This window comes from Melopsittacus undulatus, chromosome 1 (genome assembly GCF_012275295.1).
Source record: "Melopsittacus undulatus isolate bMelUnd1 chromosome 1, bMelUnd1.mat.Z, whole genome shotgun sequence".
In the NCBI taxonomy this organism is placed as follows: domain Eukaryota; kingdom Metazoa; phylum Chordata; class Aves; order Psittaciformes; family Psittaculidae; genus Melopsittacus; species Melopsittacus undulatus.
The window spans coordinates 61631-79963 of NC_047527.1; the positions used below are offsets into that span (position 1 = coordinate 61631).

Sequence of the window (18333 nt, forward strand, 5' to 3'; positions counted from 1 at the left end):
AGAACAGAGCTAGCACATATATAATAGGATATGTATCTATATAGCCTATCTTCCTCTCTAGAGTAAAATAATTTCTGTCTGTATCATCTGCAAGAGAACATTTTGGGACCCACCAATAACTGGATCTGATTCATTACTAAGAGCAGACAAAATAAGTATACACAGAGCATTACAGCATTCCTTTATGAATTTATAGGTATGTAACAGATTATGGGTTGTATCTGAAATAGTATACAGTTGTACAATATGGAATAAGCATAAGAAATCCAGTTCAGCTTTGTTTCCAGTAATTGTTACAGATATGTAAATTATATAAAGCCTGCTGAACTATGTAAAGCTTGTTACCATGGGAGCTGGCATCCTCAAAAAGGAGCTAAAGTTTTAAAAGCCCTCCACTAAAGTTACCTTCAGGAATTGATGCAGCCTCTTGTCTCCATCTGTCAGCCACGTATCTGAACTGGTTTGCTGAGCTTGCAGCTAGTGTCACAAGTGGCTACTCAGGAGCCCCAGGCTAATAGGAATGGGAAATCCGTGTGAGAGCATCTCTTTGGACTATGGTACAAAGATCAAGGGGAGAAAAAAAATATCAAAAAACCCACCAAACAGTTTGGCAATCCTGCCAGCTGCCAAGCTGAGAGAGACCAAGCTGAGGAGAAAAAAAACTAAGGAACTAAATATTATGTACAGTGCATTCCTGTAAACCTTCAAAAAGGTGCCTATCTCATTTGTTATTTGATACAAAGAAGAGATAACTGTACCTGAGAAAATGTTGTTTTTACACACGTTTTCCAGTTCATGCGTGTGTGTCTGTGCGTATCTTTCCTGGACTGAACTTAAGTCTTGAATTTTCTATTTTTTATTCTTTATTTTTCAGAAGAAATTCTGAAAGTGGAATTGTTTTGTTTGCTGAAAATATTCCCTGAGCATAATATAAAGAGACTCTGACTTTATTTCTCTGGTTTAAGCATCTTGGCAATTTAATAACTTTATTTGAAACATAATGTGATAAGGATGCTGGATACCACATGACTTTATTGGGCAAATTGTGCCACAGGAGTCTAATGCTGAACACATTTCCACTCACTAACCATGAAGAATATTGCCTATGGTGCTTAGAGCCATCATAAACAAGTTACTTCCTCATTCCCCTTTGACAGTCAGTGATTATATGGAATTAAATAGTTTTTCTATGATCATTTTTTAGTCTTGAAGGTCCCCAGGATTTTGGGCATGAATTTTCCCATCTTCTTGTCTTTGGCATCTGTGTCATATTCCTCTTCACTCTGACTTGTGTGTTCATCCTTTTTGCAGAAGACCTCAAATCTACTGTAGACTCGCTTCTCCTTCCGCATATTCTCCATTTTCTTAAGGAGGGTATCTCTATCCTCAGATGGTTGCCGCTGAAGATTTCGTTTCTGGCTCCCAAAACTCTCTGACCTATGGATGTTACAGCTTTTCTCCTTCTCACCTTTCCTTTCCAAGCTTGTAGTTGACTTTGAAAGATCAGGATTACTAGTGGATGGTAGTTGCTTGGCCAGTTCAGCTCTGTTCTTCTGACTGTTTGCAGAGATTTGTTCCAAAATCACCTTGGTATCATCACGGAGGTTGCTGCTGTAGAGGATGTTAGCTGTGGAAGAAGGAAATCTCCCCTGTGTGGGCTGGCTGCTTTTGGGAGGAAGTGGTGTTGCAAATTTATGGGGTTTTTCTTCCTCCATCATTTCCTGACAGTCCCCAATGGAAGATCGCTTGAGAACCATAGCTTGCTTATCAGACTTTCCAATCTCCAAAGTGGGCTCCTCCTCCAATTTCTTTTCACCTTTTGGGTTCAAAAACTGCTTCAGCCGTAGTGACCCTTTTCTTAAAAATTCCATTGGATTTTGTTCTTGTTTTGAACAGTCTTCCTCAGATTTATTGAGGGAGCTGTCAGATCCTTGACTTCTAGATAAGTTTTCAAGAACTGATGTGGTATTTGTCCTAATCTGTGGTTTCTTCAGTTCTGTATTGACTAATTTCTGAGTGTCTTCTTTGAAAGTCACTCTTTCCTTCTTTTCTGGAAGAGTCAACTTTTGAGTGTCTCCTACAAATATAAGACTCTCCTTCTCTGGAAGAGCAGGTTTACTCTCTATGGGGTAAAACCGAGATGATAATTTGTCCACCTTAGTTCCAATATGTGCTAAGGGATCTTTACTCAATGTGTCAATAAGCTGGGGGGGAGATGAGGCCAGTGCAAATGGTCTTTCAGCTTCTCCGTGCATTTTGTAAGTACTGCAGGAGTCTTTGGATTCTAGTACCCTACTTTCCAGAATCTTATATTGCACGGATTTGGTGCATTTCTTCTCTGCGTTCTGTGATTCTTCCTGTAGATAACTGGAAACAGCTTTGGTATGAGTGACTGTAGCTCGTTCTGTGTCTTTGCCCACAGCTTTGTACTTCTCTAAAAGTTCTGCCACTTTAGATGAGGTGGCTGTCTTTATAGTTTCATTGTCTTTCGTCAACTCACTGGACATTTGTTCTTTCTGAATCATCTGAACCTTTTCTATTGCAGTGTTAGGCTGATCTAACTTGGCAGCACTGAAAATCAGAGAGGACCTGAGTCTTGAGCTCCTCTGGATCAAAGGATTTATTCTGGACCTAAATGCATCTTGCTTCATTATAGGGGTTTCTTCACCTGCTCTATCAGGATCTGCAAATTCTTTGGCACTTTCAATTCCTAGTGACTTGTTAAAAGACATAGGGGATTTGAATGCTGGGATGAGGTCAGTGGGATGCTTTGGGAGGGTATCCCCAAGAACATCATTATATGCCTCTGATTCCATAGGCATTGGAAGACCTTCTTCTGGTTCAGACTGGTATGCACTCAGGTATGAGGAAATCCTCCAGTTACGTAAACCTGTTCTGTTTTCCTGTGTGTTCTTGTCCTCATCTTGGTCCTCCTCTTTGTCTTGTAAGAACAGGCGTTGTTCCAGGCTTTGCTTCTGTGTAGGAGAAGTCTGGCAAATAAATTTCTGTCCTATATTCTGCCTTCTTAACATCATTCCCATTGGGCCATTCCCTGCAGGATTCAGCTGATCAGAGCCATGTCTCACTTCCCTGGAAGAATTTGAAGGTACGTAATCCAGCCTTAAGGGGAAACCCTCTTGTGGAAAATTGGATTCAAGTTCAGGGTATCTGGATCCCTCTCCATAGTCTTCCAGTTCACTGAATTGCCTACCACCTCGGATTCTCTCAAAGAGTCCCTGAGGCCTGCCAGGAAGATGGGGATGTTCAAACTGGTACTGGTAGAACTGGTCCTTCTGAAAATGGCTAGACTGGATTTTGAATTCATCCATATTGTTCAAGAACATCTGCCTGGCATACTGCTTAGAAGAAGCAAAATTTTCAAATGTTCCTTCTGCAAAACTGTGTCTCTTAAAAGCATCCAACTCCAGTTGCTTGGAACGGAGAAAACCCCTGACAGGATCCATCTGGGAATTCTCCATTTCTACCTTTTTATACATTCGCATAGCTGATCCTTCCACAGTATGGCGCAACATATCATCCCGCCTGAAATTTGACAGGAAGTACCTGTCTGGATCAACTCTGTCCATGAAGGAGGGAAAAAGACTGTCATCCCTTTGGAACATCAGGGGTGCTTTTCTTGGAAAGAAAGGCATGTTATTGCCAAAGGGAGTCATGGCAAATGTGTTGTCTGTCTTTGCCAAGACATTGGCTGGAGGAATCAGAGGTTCTGACTGTGCAAAGAGAATTCGGAATTCTTCATCAAAGCTGGCCACCAGCTCCCCCTGGAAGATGTGTGCAATACTCCTGTGAATCTTCTCAAAAGACCACATAAAGCTACAAAGAGAAATAGAAGTAATGATAGTGTATTAGCATCATACTGGAAACCATTTGCTTGCCTGAAGAGAATTGTCCCGATACTCTTCACTGCCCAGGCAGGCATTCATCGCACACCCTTGTTCCCAAGCCTCATAGTTATGAACAGATTTGGCACCACATCTTTTCAGAGGATTTTACAAGGTAACAAATGACCTCTGTTCTAAAAAAGCCAGTCAGTAGTAACAACAGCAAGAGAGCAAGCTGGTGGTAATCCTTGTATGAAGTAGTTGTTCCTGCAATTACTTTAGGTTGTAATTGGTTTTTTATAACTAAAATGTTATGCCCAGCTTTAAAAAGAGCAAAAGAAACAACAGCAAGTCAGCCCTACCTCAGCCTGAAGGCAAACTGTGGAGCAAATCTTCCTGGAAGCCATTTCCAGGCACAAGAACAACAGAAAGACAACTGGGATCAGACAACAGGGATTTACCAAGGGCAAACAATGCCTGACCCAATCTGACTACCTTCTACAAAGAGATGTCTGGCTGCATGGATGAGGGGACAGCATAGCAAGAGTGTCCACTTTAGCCAAACTGGACCATTAGACTGTATGAGTGTGACAGACAGTACACAGGAAATTGTGTGGAGTGTCAGGCTTAATGGGCGGTGGTCAGTAATTTGAAGTCTGACTGATGGCCAGTAAATGGTGTTCCTCAGGGGTCAGGGCTTGGGGAAATAGTGTGTTACACTGTCATTAATGACCTGGACGTCAGGGCAGTGTGTACCCTCAGAATGAGGAGATGGTGCAGTTCACGTGCTAGGCAGGGGCTGGGGAAATGGACTGGCAGGAACCTCATGAAATTCAGCAAAGGCAAATGCAGAATCTTGCACCTGGGATGGAACAACCTCATCCATCAATGCAGCTAAGCAGGACTATCTAGGAAACAGCTTGGCTGGAAATGTCTTGATGGTTCTGGCAGGCTTCTAAGAACTACAGTCTCCCTCCTTAGAGATACTCAAAAACCATCTGGATACGGTCCTGGGCAACTGGCTCTAGGTGGCCCTGATTGAGCAGGGTGAGTTGGGCCAGATGACTGCCAGAGATCCCTTCCAACCTCAACCATTCTGTGCAGGAAGGAGGAAGACATTCAGTGTTACAGCTTTTGTCTTCTCAAGTCAGGCTTTCCTTGAAATGGCTACGTACCTGCCTGCTGATGGGAAGGAGTGAATGGATTCCTTACTTTGCTTTGCTTGTGTGTGCAGGTTTGCTTGAGCTATTAAAATGTCTTTATCTCAACCCACAAGTTCTCTCATGTGTGCCCTTCTCATTCTCTGTCACATCGTGCTGAGAGTAGTAAGCACACATCCATGTGGGTCTCAGCTGCCTACTGGGGTTAAGCCACAACAGCCTGTAATTAGTGTATCATTTTTACAGATGGTTTACACTCTTGATGTGAAGGAAGCTTGGCTTCGGGTGTCTGGGCTTGTGGCCTTGTTTAATTGGTGTATCTACCTCCACTGCATAACGGAGTATTTTTTTCTGAAAACTGCTGCTCAGTATCCTTCAGTGAGAAGAGCTTTTGTCAATGCTTTTCGTTCGGAAGTGCCAAAGCACTGCTTTAGCAACTAACCAGCTTCTTGCTCACTGAAACTGGGTATGTAACATTGCAAGGCTTCTCACCTGTAGTTGCCACTCAGCACCACCATGCAGTCCACCAAGAGGAATTTCTCTTTCACATGGCCTTTGAAGGACATCCCTGTGCGGCAGTAGTAGGTTGGGCCAGAAACTGTCCTCACCCTTAGGAACTGCAAACCAGACAAGGCTCAGTTGGAAGCTGTTACTTCTTTCCCCCTGCCACTCCTTCTTCCCCTTGCTCTTATCACTTCCATCCTGCCACCATTCTTATATTCAGTGCTGGTGATTCTGTCTACATACACCATGGATAGACATAACCATTTATTAGTGTGTCCTCAGCTTTCATCCCTGTCTTGTTGTGGCAGCTCTCCCAGCTTTCTTCATACTCATCTTTCATTAGGCTCTGGCCTGCTTTACCCTTTCTCAGGTTTTTACAGTCACAGCAGCCCCCTGTATTCCAGTACATTTCCCCTTAGGATGTGAATTACAGACAGGGCAGGTCTTTGGTTTGCTCACCTCCACATAGTTAAGATTGACTCTGCATTTAGCAGCTGTATCGAGGAAAAGCTGAGAATTCATCTCATCAAGCAAGATGTACACAGGCACTCTGCGAGCAGCAGCATCCAGCACTTCAAACAGCAGATCCACATCAGTGAAAATGTCCATCACTATGGCTACCACCTCGAAAAGAATGCAAGAAAGACGTCAGCAATCTGCATCTGCTCACATTCCCAAGCTGCACCAGTGTCTCCATTTCAGCTTCCTTTTTAAACCTTCCCATTTGAAGGTTCCTTTAAATATTGTAGGCCCCAGAACTGGAAACAGAATTGCTATCTAAGGTGCAATTCTGTGTACCAGGGTGAGTGGTGAGGAAAAATCTCACTGCCCCTGAGCAATCCCTTACTCAACAATCCAATGAGAACAGGTATATTTTTGGTCACATAAACACAGTGGAAGGTTGTATTAAGCTGCTTGGCCATTACCTATTCACCCCCTCCAACACAGCCCGGCGATTTTTAGATAACCTCCTGGCCAGTGTTCGGTCAGCCACGATACAGCTGAACCTCAATGCTGCTAATATGGGAAGTAGCTTCAAAGCTCTATCTCCCTGTCCTTCCACTCTTACCTTATCAGTGAGCACAAATACCTGATGGAAGGGTCTAAGGAAGATGGAGGCAAACTCTTCTCAGTGGTACCCAGTGAAATGACAAGACACAAATTGAAATACAGGAAAATCCAGCTAAACATAGGAAAAACCTTGTTTACTGAAAAGGTGACTGAACACTGAAACTGGTTGCCCAGAAAAGTGGTAGAGTATCCATATCCATCCTTGGAGATACTCAAGAACATGTCCTACATAACCTACTACAATCAAACCCACTTTGAGCAGGGAGGCTGGACTAGACCGTTTCCAGAGGTCTCCAGAGCTGGGGTTGGAAACCTCAACTATTCAGTGATTCTGTGAACTCTTGGAAGGTTTTCACATGGCTTTAAACACTTTTTCATGAAATCAGAGTGCAGAGACTAGCTTTGATGCAGTAACAGTAGTTTTAGACTCATCCTTCCCCTTTGTCAGGTCCTGGGAACAAAGTTAAGGGAAATAGCAGCAGACCTGATGCATTCCAATTCATCTTTTGCATACATGTAATTTTATCTCTGCTCAAGTTGAGCTCTTCATCTTCTTACCTGTTGAGCTGCTCGAATCATTCTGCGAGCCTCCTCCTTAATGCTGGGATTGTCGGGGGGTGGCGGTTGCACGAGGGTTGTCACCTCTGTTCCCCTGAACCCAAAGACCATTGGCCAGCCCAGGTCAAGCTCAGGAACAGCAAGGTCTGAGTTCATGGGCCAGTAAGTCCCAGAGGATCCATCCATGTCATTGTCACCTGCAATGTCTGTGCTGCCTTCCTGATTGGCGTATTGGGGTTTCTGGAGATTCTGTATGATGTGGTCCACCTCTGAGTTGCAAAGAAAATCAGGGGCTGCTTCCTCTGTCAGGAAGCGTTGGTAACTTTCTTTGCCCTCTTCAGTAAGTACATCCAGAGCTAAGCGGTAGTACTCCTTGTAATGGGGGGGCAGATAGTTAGGGTCAAGGGGATTGTCCCCCTGTGAGGAGCTTTGAGATCTACGAGCCATGAGGGGAGGGAGAGCTGTAAGAAAAGAACCAACAGTGAGAGCAGTTCCACTCCAGTGACACATCCATCCTCATAAATGGTGAAAGTTGGGGTCCATGATGGCAAAATCAAGAGAAAAGATTCAAAGCACACAAAGTTGGAGACAGTTCATCCCGAATGGATGGGGAGCCTTAAACTAGGCAAAGGCAGTAATCACTTCAGCGCTACTTTAACACAATTAAATGTTTTGGGGCAAAATAAAGAATAAATCAAATTAGGCAGCACTGAATGAACAAGGATAATGCATCTAACAAAATTCCCAACTTTCTTTTTTAGGCTGCGACTGCTAAGCTTAAATGTGTGGGTTTATTTTAAAGCTACCTTGTCACATACACATCTCTAAAGAATAATGCTGCTGGTTATTATCTGAAATCTATTAAAACTCACTTCAAAATGCTACAAAAATTATTTACTGTATGTAATATGCCACTAAGCCAAAATGTATATGCATGTATACAAATGCACCCACTAAATTCTTAGAAATTGGGTGTTATAATCTCCTCAGCATACGAACAGAAGCAGAGTATGAGTGGAATGCAGGCAAGTATAAGGATATCCTGCTGCTGTGACATAGTCAGACATCAGACAAGTTTTTATGAGACCCATAAAGAAATAAAACCCAAGGGACACAATTGCTTCATCAGGCTCTTGATGATGGGAAAAATCTAAGCTGACAGGGCTGATATTCACTACTTAACAATTGTCTGCAGCAAATCTATTGAGATTAAAGACAAATTTGATTTTAACCAAGTTTTGGAATAATATATAAATAATATCCTGCTGATCTGCAAGGAACTCCAAAGCACTTTGGCTTCTGGCCCTCAATTAATGTCAATGCTTAGATATCCTCCTCCTGTGGTCCCAGCACTGACATGCCAACAGAAGCCTCCTTATAAGAAAAAAAAGAGCATGGCTGTCCTTGACCACTCATGCAAACTTTCATCAATAGGAAGGGATTGCCATGGATGTGGGAGGAAGAAAAAAGATTTCAGGCCTGTACTATCACTCTTGTTAACAGCCGTAAGTATAACACTAGAATAGTTTCAAGATAAAGCCTGAGTGAGCTTTCTTATCTGACTATGGGCATAGCACAAATCAGTGCTATGTTACTCCTACCTCAAACTCCCACAAGTTACTCCTGCTTCAAACTGTAACTCCTAATAGAGTTGCATGATAGAGCAGGAAAAAAATATGGTCTTAATATAAAGGCAGGAATCTAATATATCCCTGTGTGAAGTACTGCAATAGGTAATAATTTTTACAGTCTGTAGATACTGCTTTATTTGTAATCTGGATTGTCCAGATTTATCTTCCTACTCTATCTTTTTTCTCTAAAAATAAAATGCAGTCCACTATATACCTCCATTTTGGTGTGGTCGAGTCTCCTGTGTGCCTGCTCTTAACAGGTTTAGTAGTGTCTTTAGCCTTTCATTTTAAGGAAATGCTCCCGGAGTTCCCTTCATTCTTGGATAAGGTATGACCCATGGGGGATGAGTGGTCATATAAACAGCAAACTGCTTATAATGCCACCTTGCTCAGAATAGGAATGATAAGAGCCAACTATGAGGAAAAAAAAACGGAAGCAGCAGAAACTGATGATACTGCCTGGACAATAGAAATGGCAGAGGGAATAGAATGTTAAAAAAGTGCTGAAACAATGTTAATTTTATATTTTATTCATACAATTACTTTAATACTGTTAATAAATCAAGAAGAAGATAGACCTTTAATGGAAAATGGCAGCTAATGCTAAGCATTATTAGATAAGGAATAGAGAAAATAACACCACAGATTCAGAGGGAACTTGCCCACTGAATAAGTTGTGAAGATGGAATTCACATTCCTCACATCTTGAAAAAGGCTGCTATAAATCTGTATTATGACCTGTTAGTCTAGAGGAGCCATCTACAAAATATCATGAGGGACAGCTGTCCATTTTCTCCTCCTGTACAGGAACTAAAAAGACATAACATTAAAATGGCAGGTAACAGGTTCAAATTGAACCCAGAAACACTTTTTCTCAATTATATGTAGTTTACAGAACTCCTTCCACAGGATGTTTTAGGACAGTTCAAGTATGTACAAACAGGACAGGCAAGCAATACTTTGTCAGGACACTTTTCCTCCAGCTCACAATTTGTGGCTGGACAGGTAGGTCAAGAAAACACAGGGGGAAGGCTAAGTGGGGTAGTTTCTATGGTAAGAGGAGTCACTTCAGTTCCCTAAGGATTTGTAGTAGTCAATATATTCATGAATAAGCAGGAAAAATAGTACCTGTGAAGAAATACATTTGATGCAAAAGCAAAATAATCCATATGGAATCAAAAAATGGTTTGGGTTGGAAGAGACCTTCAAAGAGCACCCAGTTCCAGCCCTCTGCCATGGGCAGGGACCCCTTCCCCTGGAGCAGCTGCTCCAAGCCCCTGTGTCCAACCTGGCCTTGAGCACTGCCAGGGATGGGGCAGCCACAGCTTCTCTGGGCACCCTGTGCCAGCGCCTCAGCACCCTCCCAGGGAAGAGCTTCTGCCTAAGAGCTCAGCTCAGTCTCCCGTCAGGCAGGTTAAAGCCATTCCCCTTGGCCTGTCCCTACAGGCCCCTGTCCCAAGCCCCTCTCCAGGTTTCCTGCAGCCCCTTTAGGCACTGGAGCTGCTCTCAGCTCTCCCCTTAAGAAGCCTTCTCTTGTCCAGGCTGAACCGGCCCAGCTCTCAGCCTGGCTCCAGAGCAGAGCTGCTCATGGTTTTCTCTAAGCCACTGGCCACAGCGAGAAAACAAATCTGGAGCTGGAATGACAGAACATAGCGGTCACAGTGAGACGCGGGACAGACGATCCCAGGAAGTCGCTGGTCCGTGGGAATGCTCGGGGGGCTCCTGCGCTGCCCCGCTACGTGGAGCAGCATCTGTCCTGACCAGGATCCCGGGCGGGCGCTGCCTCCTCCCGCGGTGCCCGAGGGAATCGTGTCCCCGTGTGCGCACCGGGGAACGCACAGCGAGTGCCCTCCGGGACCCGCTGCCTGTCAGCATCCCCCATAGCCAACAGCCTTCATGAACGCCGCTCGGCCCCGCTTCTCTCCCACCTAAGCCGGGCTGCGGAGACTCCAGCTCCCGGAGAACCAGCACAGCGACCAGGCTGAGGCCGGGGAGCCGGGGCCGGAGCACCGGGAGCTCCGGGAGCCGGGCGGGGCTGCAGGCACCACCTCACCTGCGGGAACAGGCCCCGAGCCCGCAGCCAACACCCTGGCTGAAGCGCACGGCGCACGACAGCACCGGCCCTGGGTGACGAACAGCACTGGGAAACGGGCTCCGTCACCCTCCCTGGCTCACGGCAGAGAACGGAGGAGCGAAAATGCCAGGTCTGACTTCAGCCAGCGCCTTCCTAGGAGTTAATGCTGAGAAAGCACCGTCAAATTGTGCCTGGGAAGAACCTGCAGGCCGCTGAGTGTGCCGTTCCTGTCATTGTCCAGGCACAGTTCTAGTTATTAAGCCTCCTCTGGTGGTTTTAATTTCTTCCAAAATAGACACACAAACCTGAAAACACAAAGCTGAAAAAATACCTCAAATCCTGTGTTCAGCTCTGGGACCCTCACTGCAAGAGAGACCTTGAGGGGCTGGAGCGGGGCCAGAGAAGGGCAATGGAGCTGGAGCAGGGCCTGGAGCCCAGGGGTGATGGGGAAGGGCTGAGGGATCTGGGGGGTTCAGATGGAGAAGAGAAGGCTCAGGGGGGACCTGATGGCTCCCTCCAAGTGCCTGCAGGAGGATGGAGCCAGGAGGGGCTGGGCTCTGCTCCCAAGGAACAAGGGATGGGACAAGAGGGAACAGCCTCGAGCTGCACCAGGGCAGGTTCAGGTGGAGCTGAGGAACAATTCCTGCCCCAGAGGGTGCTGAGGCATTGGAACAGGCTGCCCAGGGCAGGGCTGCAGTCATGGACCCTGTGAGTGCTCACACACCGTGGAGATGAGACCTCAGTGCCATGGGTTAGTGGTGGCCTTGGCAGGGCTGGCACACAGTTGGGCTGGATGAGCTTAAAGGGCTTTTCCAACCTGGTTGATTCTGTGATTCTGTGAAATAAAAACCAAAAACTATGCTTCTACCACCATAAGCCAAAGTAACTCATGACCTGCCAAGATATAAGTACAAGTCCCTAACAAGTAGGCACAATGAATTTAACAGTAGCTACAGTGTGTGTGTTTGACCATTACACTGCTCTCAAGAAAAGGCAGGAAATCTGCTGAAACAAGGAACCTTTATTCACAAGATCAGCCCAGTTTACCCTGAGCTTAAGCATGAGATTAGTCTAGAGTTTCCCCACTTTCAAAATATAGCTGTCATTTACTTGACTCCCCTGAATTGATACTTGTTTTAGAAACAAAGTTCAGGAAGAATCTGATGATTTCCTACCTTTGGCTGGACACTTGTGTGAGAACATGCTTGCAGCAGCAGTTGTAGCTCTGAGTGAGCAGCCTGCTGTGCACACACCATGAATGCTATGGTGTGTTCACAGGAATTCAGTCCCCTCGGGTAGTGCCAGAGCAACAGCACTAGTGCATGCAGGAAACAACACACTCAGGACACTTGTCATAGCTGCATGGACAATAAAGATACAAAAGAGTGGCAATTTCAACCATCTATACGTGCTGCACTCACTGTGTGAGTACATCTCTTCATACGATCCTTGGCAGAAGTAGACCCATTCTGGTTTGTGACAGCATAAATGATAACTAAGCAGGACTTTAATTTTAAAAATATCTTTGTCATTCTGCAAATCTTAAGCGAAAAATAACTTACCGAATAGGATTCCAGAGAGGGAAAGTACTTGGGTCTTTGAATTATCTGGAATGCATCTACTCTGCTCTAGTGAGATCCCCACTGGAGTACTGGGTTCAGCCCTGGAGCCCACAACACAAGAGGGACATGGAGTTGTTGGAGAGAGGCCAGAGGAGGCCATGGAGCTGCTGTGAGGGCTGGAGCAGCTCTGCTCTGGAGCCAGGCTGAGAGAGCTGGGCTGGGGCAGCCTGGACAAGAGAAGGCTTCTTAAGGGGAGAGCTGAGAGCAGCTCCAGTGCCTGAAGGGGCTGCAGGAAACCTGGAGAGGGGCTTGGGACAAGGGATGTAGGGACAGGCCAAGGGGAATGGCTTGAACCTGCCTGACGGGAGACTGAGCTGAACTCTGAGGCAGAAGCTGTTCCCTGTGAGGGTGCTGAGGCGCTGGCACAGGGTGCCCAGAGAAGCTGTGGCTGCCCCATCCCTGGCAGTGCTCAAGGCCAGGTTGGACACAGGGGCTTGGAGTACCCTGCTCTAGTGGAAGGTATCCCTGCCCATGGATCTAGATGCTCTTTGAAGGTCTCTTTCAACCCAAACCATTCTATGATTTTTATGATTCTATTCATTGATTGGCTTTAATTCCAACCAATGGATCTGCAACAAGAACTGTACTAGGCTGATGAATTCTCAGCGTGCATGAAGAATGCTGTTTTTTATATATATAACGTAGTGTATTTGCATTGCAGCACTTGTGTAAGCTGTAAAAAGCATGGGTAATTTCTCTGAAGATATATCTCAGGAATACTTAGCATTTGTATCATCCTGATAATCTCCCTCCAGCTTCTCATGTGCTGCTATCTACAATGAATCTATTCCATGCTTTGCATAAGAGGACATGCAGAAAATGACCGATTCTCTTTCAGTAGTCCTTCAAACTACTTCCCTGCCAATTTAAGCAGAAGGGGTGAAGTTAACTGGAACCTCAAAGGATGTATATGCCAAAAAGCACATAAGTACATAAGAGTATAAGTACTTTCTCATTCTCTTAAACCTTTGGCAGTTGACATATAGGATGCCTGGAAGAGCAAACTGGAGAAAACACTTTGCACAAGCAGCAAACAGGACAAGAGCTCTGTGAAATGTATGGCCCATGTGGGCCCTTCCTCACGAGTGACTGTCAAATGGATTGTCTCATTAGACAGCAATTCTTTGCTTTTATGCCTTCATTCCTTTAACGTTAAAGAATTCACTGAACACCTTCTCAAATTTCCTTAATCCAGAGTGAATTAATGAATGAATGAATGCCCAGATTAGGGCACACATGATTTAATGGTATTCTTGCATGATGGCTATATTTTCCTAGATTATTGTGGCATCTAAAGTAAAAGAGGAATTCCAAGAAGGGGTTGCCTCCTTGCTTGAACTTTGCCTGCAAATCTATTTGCTGCAGTTTCATTCACCTCAGAAGACAGACATCATATGTTGTGAACCCCCATAACTGTCAGAGAAAGTAAGTCACAAACTGAAACAATACCATGTGTATATGGGAGCCTGTAGCTCCGGGTTAATGGAGAATTTCACTCGTGTATATGCTTGTTTATTTTATTAGGAATCTAATTTTATTTTAATGACCCAACTTACAGGGAATCTCATGAAAAATGAAGACGCTAAGAAGAATAATGTATGGCACCTCTGCATTGCCCTTGAGGGTCCTTATAAAGGGTCATAAAATATTCTGTAATCCAGTTATGGCTCATGAACTGAATTGCATATGATTACAGAAGAGATCACATGGAATCATATAATAGTTTGGTTGGAAAGGACCTTAAGATCATCTAGTTTCAAGCCCCCTGCCATGGGCAGGGACACCTTGCTGTAAACCATGACTCTTCATTAGGGACTGTAGTGACAGGACAAGCGGTAATGGATTAAAACTTTAACAAGGGAAGTTTAGATTGGATATCAGGGGGCTTGGAACTAGATGATCTTAAGGTCCTTTCCAACCTTAACTATTCTATGATTCTATAAGGAAGAAGTTCTGTACTGTAAGGGTCATGAGGCACTGGAATGGGTTGCCAAAGGAAGCTGTGAATGCTCCATCCCTCGCAATGTTCAAGGCCAGGCTGGACAGAGCCTTGGGTGCCATGGTTTAGTGTGAGGTGTCCCTGCCCATGGCAGGGGGGTTGGAACCAGATGATCTTAAGATCCTTTCCAACACTAACTATCCTATGATTCTATGATTCTATAAATAGTGATTCATTTATTCTAATATTTCATGATCTGTCCTTGCAAAATCAGAAACTTGGTAAAAAAAAAAATCTCAATGCCTGATGCCAGCAAAACTGCACCTGTTTTTGCTTTGGATTCTTGTGCTTTTAGGAAGAAGGAAAGAACAACATCATTATGCACTCCATCTCTGGTTAAATAGATGATGAAGGCTTAAAACAGTCTGCCAGTCAGAAAAGTGGTTACTCTACCAAAGCTTCGGGAACAGGTCATGTGTGTGAATAAGATGGAGTAAAGAACATCAAAGTTGTTTTTCCTAGGATGTTAAGATTAAGACATTGACAAGAGTTTAGTGATTCTTCATAGTTTAGGGCACCAGTGCCTGAAATCTAGGCTCCCACTAGGACTAAATTTCATCAACTATCAAGAAAATTCATCTGTTTAAAGTAATGTCTGAAGTTGTCAAAAGCCTTGTTTTTGTAATTCTGTGGTTAAAATACCACTGCAGTTTGCTTTTAAATTTAAGGTTCCTATATACATACTTCCATACTTAAATTTTCTCTGAAGTGTTGACATGGAAGTGTTTGTCTAAGGCAATCTTCAAGGTTTTTTTCCATAATACATGTTTCTGTATGGCTTTAATGGTGATGGATAACACAACATTGATAAGTATGGAGATTATAAAATACTGCAGTTCAGGAGAAATCAAACTTACAGTTTTACCACTTTGTCCAAGTCTTTATAACAACTGAATATGGCTACACATACATGTGCTCTTTGAAAAAGAATATAAATCAGACATTATTCACATGTTAACAAGTTCTGCTCTGTTATTTTTGACAGTATTTGCCTGGAAGAGTATTGATAACATTCTTTGTGTTGACAGAATCCCTCCTAGAAACTATGCAAAGGCACATGGACAAAAAGGGGGTGATTTGTTACAGCCAACATGTCCTCCCTAGGGGCAAATCACACCTAATGAATCTCGTGGCCTTCTACAATGGGGCCATGGCATTGGTGGACAGGGGAAGAACAACTGACATCATCTACCTGGATATGTGCAAAGCATTTGACATTGTATGAAGTCTAACCATGCCAAGTGCAAGGTCCTACACCTGGGTCAGAGCAATCCCAGGCACAGCTACAGGTTGGGCAGAGAAGAGATTCAGAGCAGCCCAAGGAGAAGCACTTGGGGGTGTTGGTTGATGAGAAAATGAACATGAGCCAGCTGCAGTGTGTGCTTACAGCCCAGAAAGCAACCGTATCCTGGGCTGCACCAAAAGGAGCATGACCAGCAGGTCGAAGGAGGTGATCCTGCCCCTCTGCTCTGCTCTCGTGAGACCTCACTTGGAGCATTGTGTGCAGTTCTGGTGCCCTCAGCATAAAAAGGACATGGAACTGTTGGAACAAGTCCAGAGGAGGCCACGAGGATGATCAGGGGCTGGAGCAGCTCCTGTATGAAGACAGGCTGAGAAAGTTGGGGCTGTTCAGCCTGGAGAAGAGAAGGCTGCGTGGAGACCTCAGAGCAGCCTTCCAGTACCTGAAGGGGGGCTATAGGGATGCTGGGGAGAGACTCTTCGTTAGGGACTGTAGTGAGAAGACAGGGGGTAATGAGTTAAAATTGAAACAGGGGAAGTTTAGATTGGATATAAGGAAGAAATTCTTTACTGTGAGGGTGCTGAGGCACTGGAATGAGTTGCCCAGGGAAGCTGTGAATGCTCCATCCCTGGCGGTGCTCACGTCCACATTGGACAGAGCCTTGGGTGCCATGGTTTAGTGTGAGGTGTCCTTGCCCATGGCAGGGGGGTTGGAACTGAATGATCTTAAGGTCCTTTTCAACCCTAACTATTCTATGATTCTATGTCCAGCCCAGCCTTGAACACTGCCATGGAGGCAGCATTTAGAGCTTCTTTGGGCAACCCATTCCAGTGCCTCACCACCCTCACAGGGAAGAACTTCTTCCTTATATCTAATCTAAACTTCCCCTGTTTAGGTTTTAACCTGTTACTCCTTGTCCTACCACATAAGCCCAGCATCTGCAATTGTGAACAGCTATGTGACATACGAGCACTCCAAAAGGAATCACTGAACAGCCTCCCTTTCATTTACATGAGGAGTACTGAAAAAAGACAGACCCTAAAGACCCTTAGTACAAAAGCCACAGAGCCATAAACCCTACAGTATACCACCAGAAGTGAAGAGGAAATCTCAAGTACACTACCAATGTCCTTCATGCCTTCAGTAGCTGCAACTTTATCAGGAAAAGCATCTGAGGAAGAGAGCTGCCACTACCCTGTACAGAGAAGCAAAGGACTTGGACCATATCGTGCCAGTATGACATGGGAAAAAAATCCCAGTTTTAAACCTGAGTTTATGAGCACAACACAACAATATGGGACCTGAGAAGTTCTTGAAGACAACTAAGCATGCTGGCATATGCTACTACTTATCCTGCTGTCCAGTAACAGTTTCAGAGGAAAAGGAAAGAAAAATTCCACAAGCCAAATTATGTAGCAAGGGGGAAAATTCCAACTTCTTCCTGGGACCTGGTTTTTAAGCCTCAGGTAAATGAAATTTAAATAAAGTGCAAACAAACTACAACCAGGGGAACAAGTGTCTACACACAGGTGTTTAATGTCACTAGGGATACCCTAAGGTATCTTGCCTGGCCTCCAGCTGCTGGTGGAGAAGGGTGTGAGTCTCTCATAGGGCTTGTGCCACATCTGCTGTACTTCAGATACCCTAAGGCACCTGCAATAATGGGAAATAAACATCTATTTATTTCTTTGGTTCTATGAAGTTTAGGGACCAGGACTGCTCCTGAAGTGTCAGATTCATTAACTAAATGCAGGTTTATAACATGCTACATGCAAGCTAAGCATCTTGTGTTCCCCTTATAGTTGATGGAGAAAAAGTTAACAAAATCAAAGGAATATGGGATAAGATTAATCTTCTAATATAGACTTGGCCAAGTCTTCTCTTAATTTTATTCCCAGCAACATTAACTAACCAGCCTTTCAAAGCTTCAGTGCTCAGTCTTCATATTTTTTTAACTCCAAGATTATCTTTATCCTGTCATACAATCCATTCTACCAAGATCCAGCTCGAAACTTTCAATACTTTATCCTAGAATCTGCTTAGGAGATGCGTGATTCCAGAATTTAAGTTTTTATATGGCTAATAACAGAATTGAAACAGGGTGTTTTTACCTTTTCAGTTGTACTTTCAAACATCTACAGCAGGACATATCAGTCTCACCCAACTTCAGGTATCCTCATTGCAGAACATTGCCATGAATGTTCATACTACTATTACCAACCACCAAATCTAGTCAATACTGTAACTTGAGTAATTGTCTCACACTGAAGTAGACACCCACACCAAGGCTGATGAGTTCCACCATTACAACATTTTGTGAGACATCAAATTCTGATAGTTCTTTTGTTCCCTGCCCCAGGTCAATTTTAAAATGCAGCCAACCAAGCTGAACACAATATATAATTATAGAATCACAGAATGGTTTGGGTTGGAAAGGACCTTAAGATTATCCAGTACCAACGCCCCTGCCATGGGCAAGGACACCTCACACTAAACCATGGCACCCAAGGCTCTGTCCAACGTGGACTTGAGCACTGCCAGGAATGGAGCATTTACTGTTTCTTTGGGCAACCTGTGCCAGTGCCCCACCAGCCTTTCAATAAAGATCTTCTTCCTTCTATCTAACCTGAAC

The 18333-nt window shown here is 44.3% G+C and overlaps 1 protein-coding gene across 1 annotated transcript in view; it reads right to left on the bottom strand.

The window, feature by feature from the left end:
• Positions 1–169: 169 nt before the first annotated feature.
• The window catches only part of FAM83H (family with sequence similarity 83 member H), a 28255-nt gene continuing 10091 nt past the window's right edge, over positions 170–18333 (bottom strand). Inside the window, exons 2-5 of the mRNA XM_005140314.3 lie at positions 7136–7596; positions 5966–6130; positions 5495–5619; positions 170–3834 (exon numbers count right to left, since the gene is read on the bottom strand). Coding sequence (XP_005140371.1) covers positions 1194–3834; positions 5495–5619; positions 5966–6130; positions 7136–7582 — 3378 coding nt within the window. The 5' untranslated portion in view covers positions 7583–7596 and the 3' untranslated portion in view covers positions 170–1193. The remainder of the gene's footprint in view (positions 3835–5494; positions 5620–5965; positions 6131–7135; positions 7597–18333) is intronic.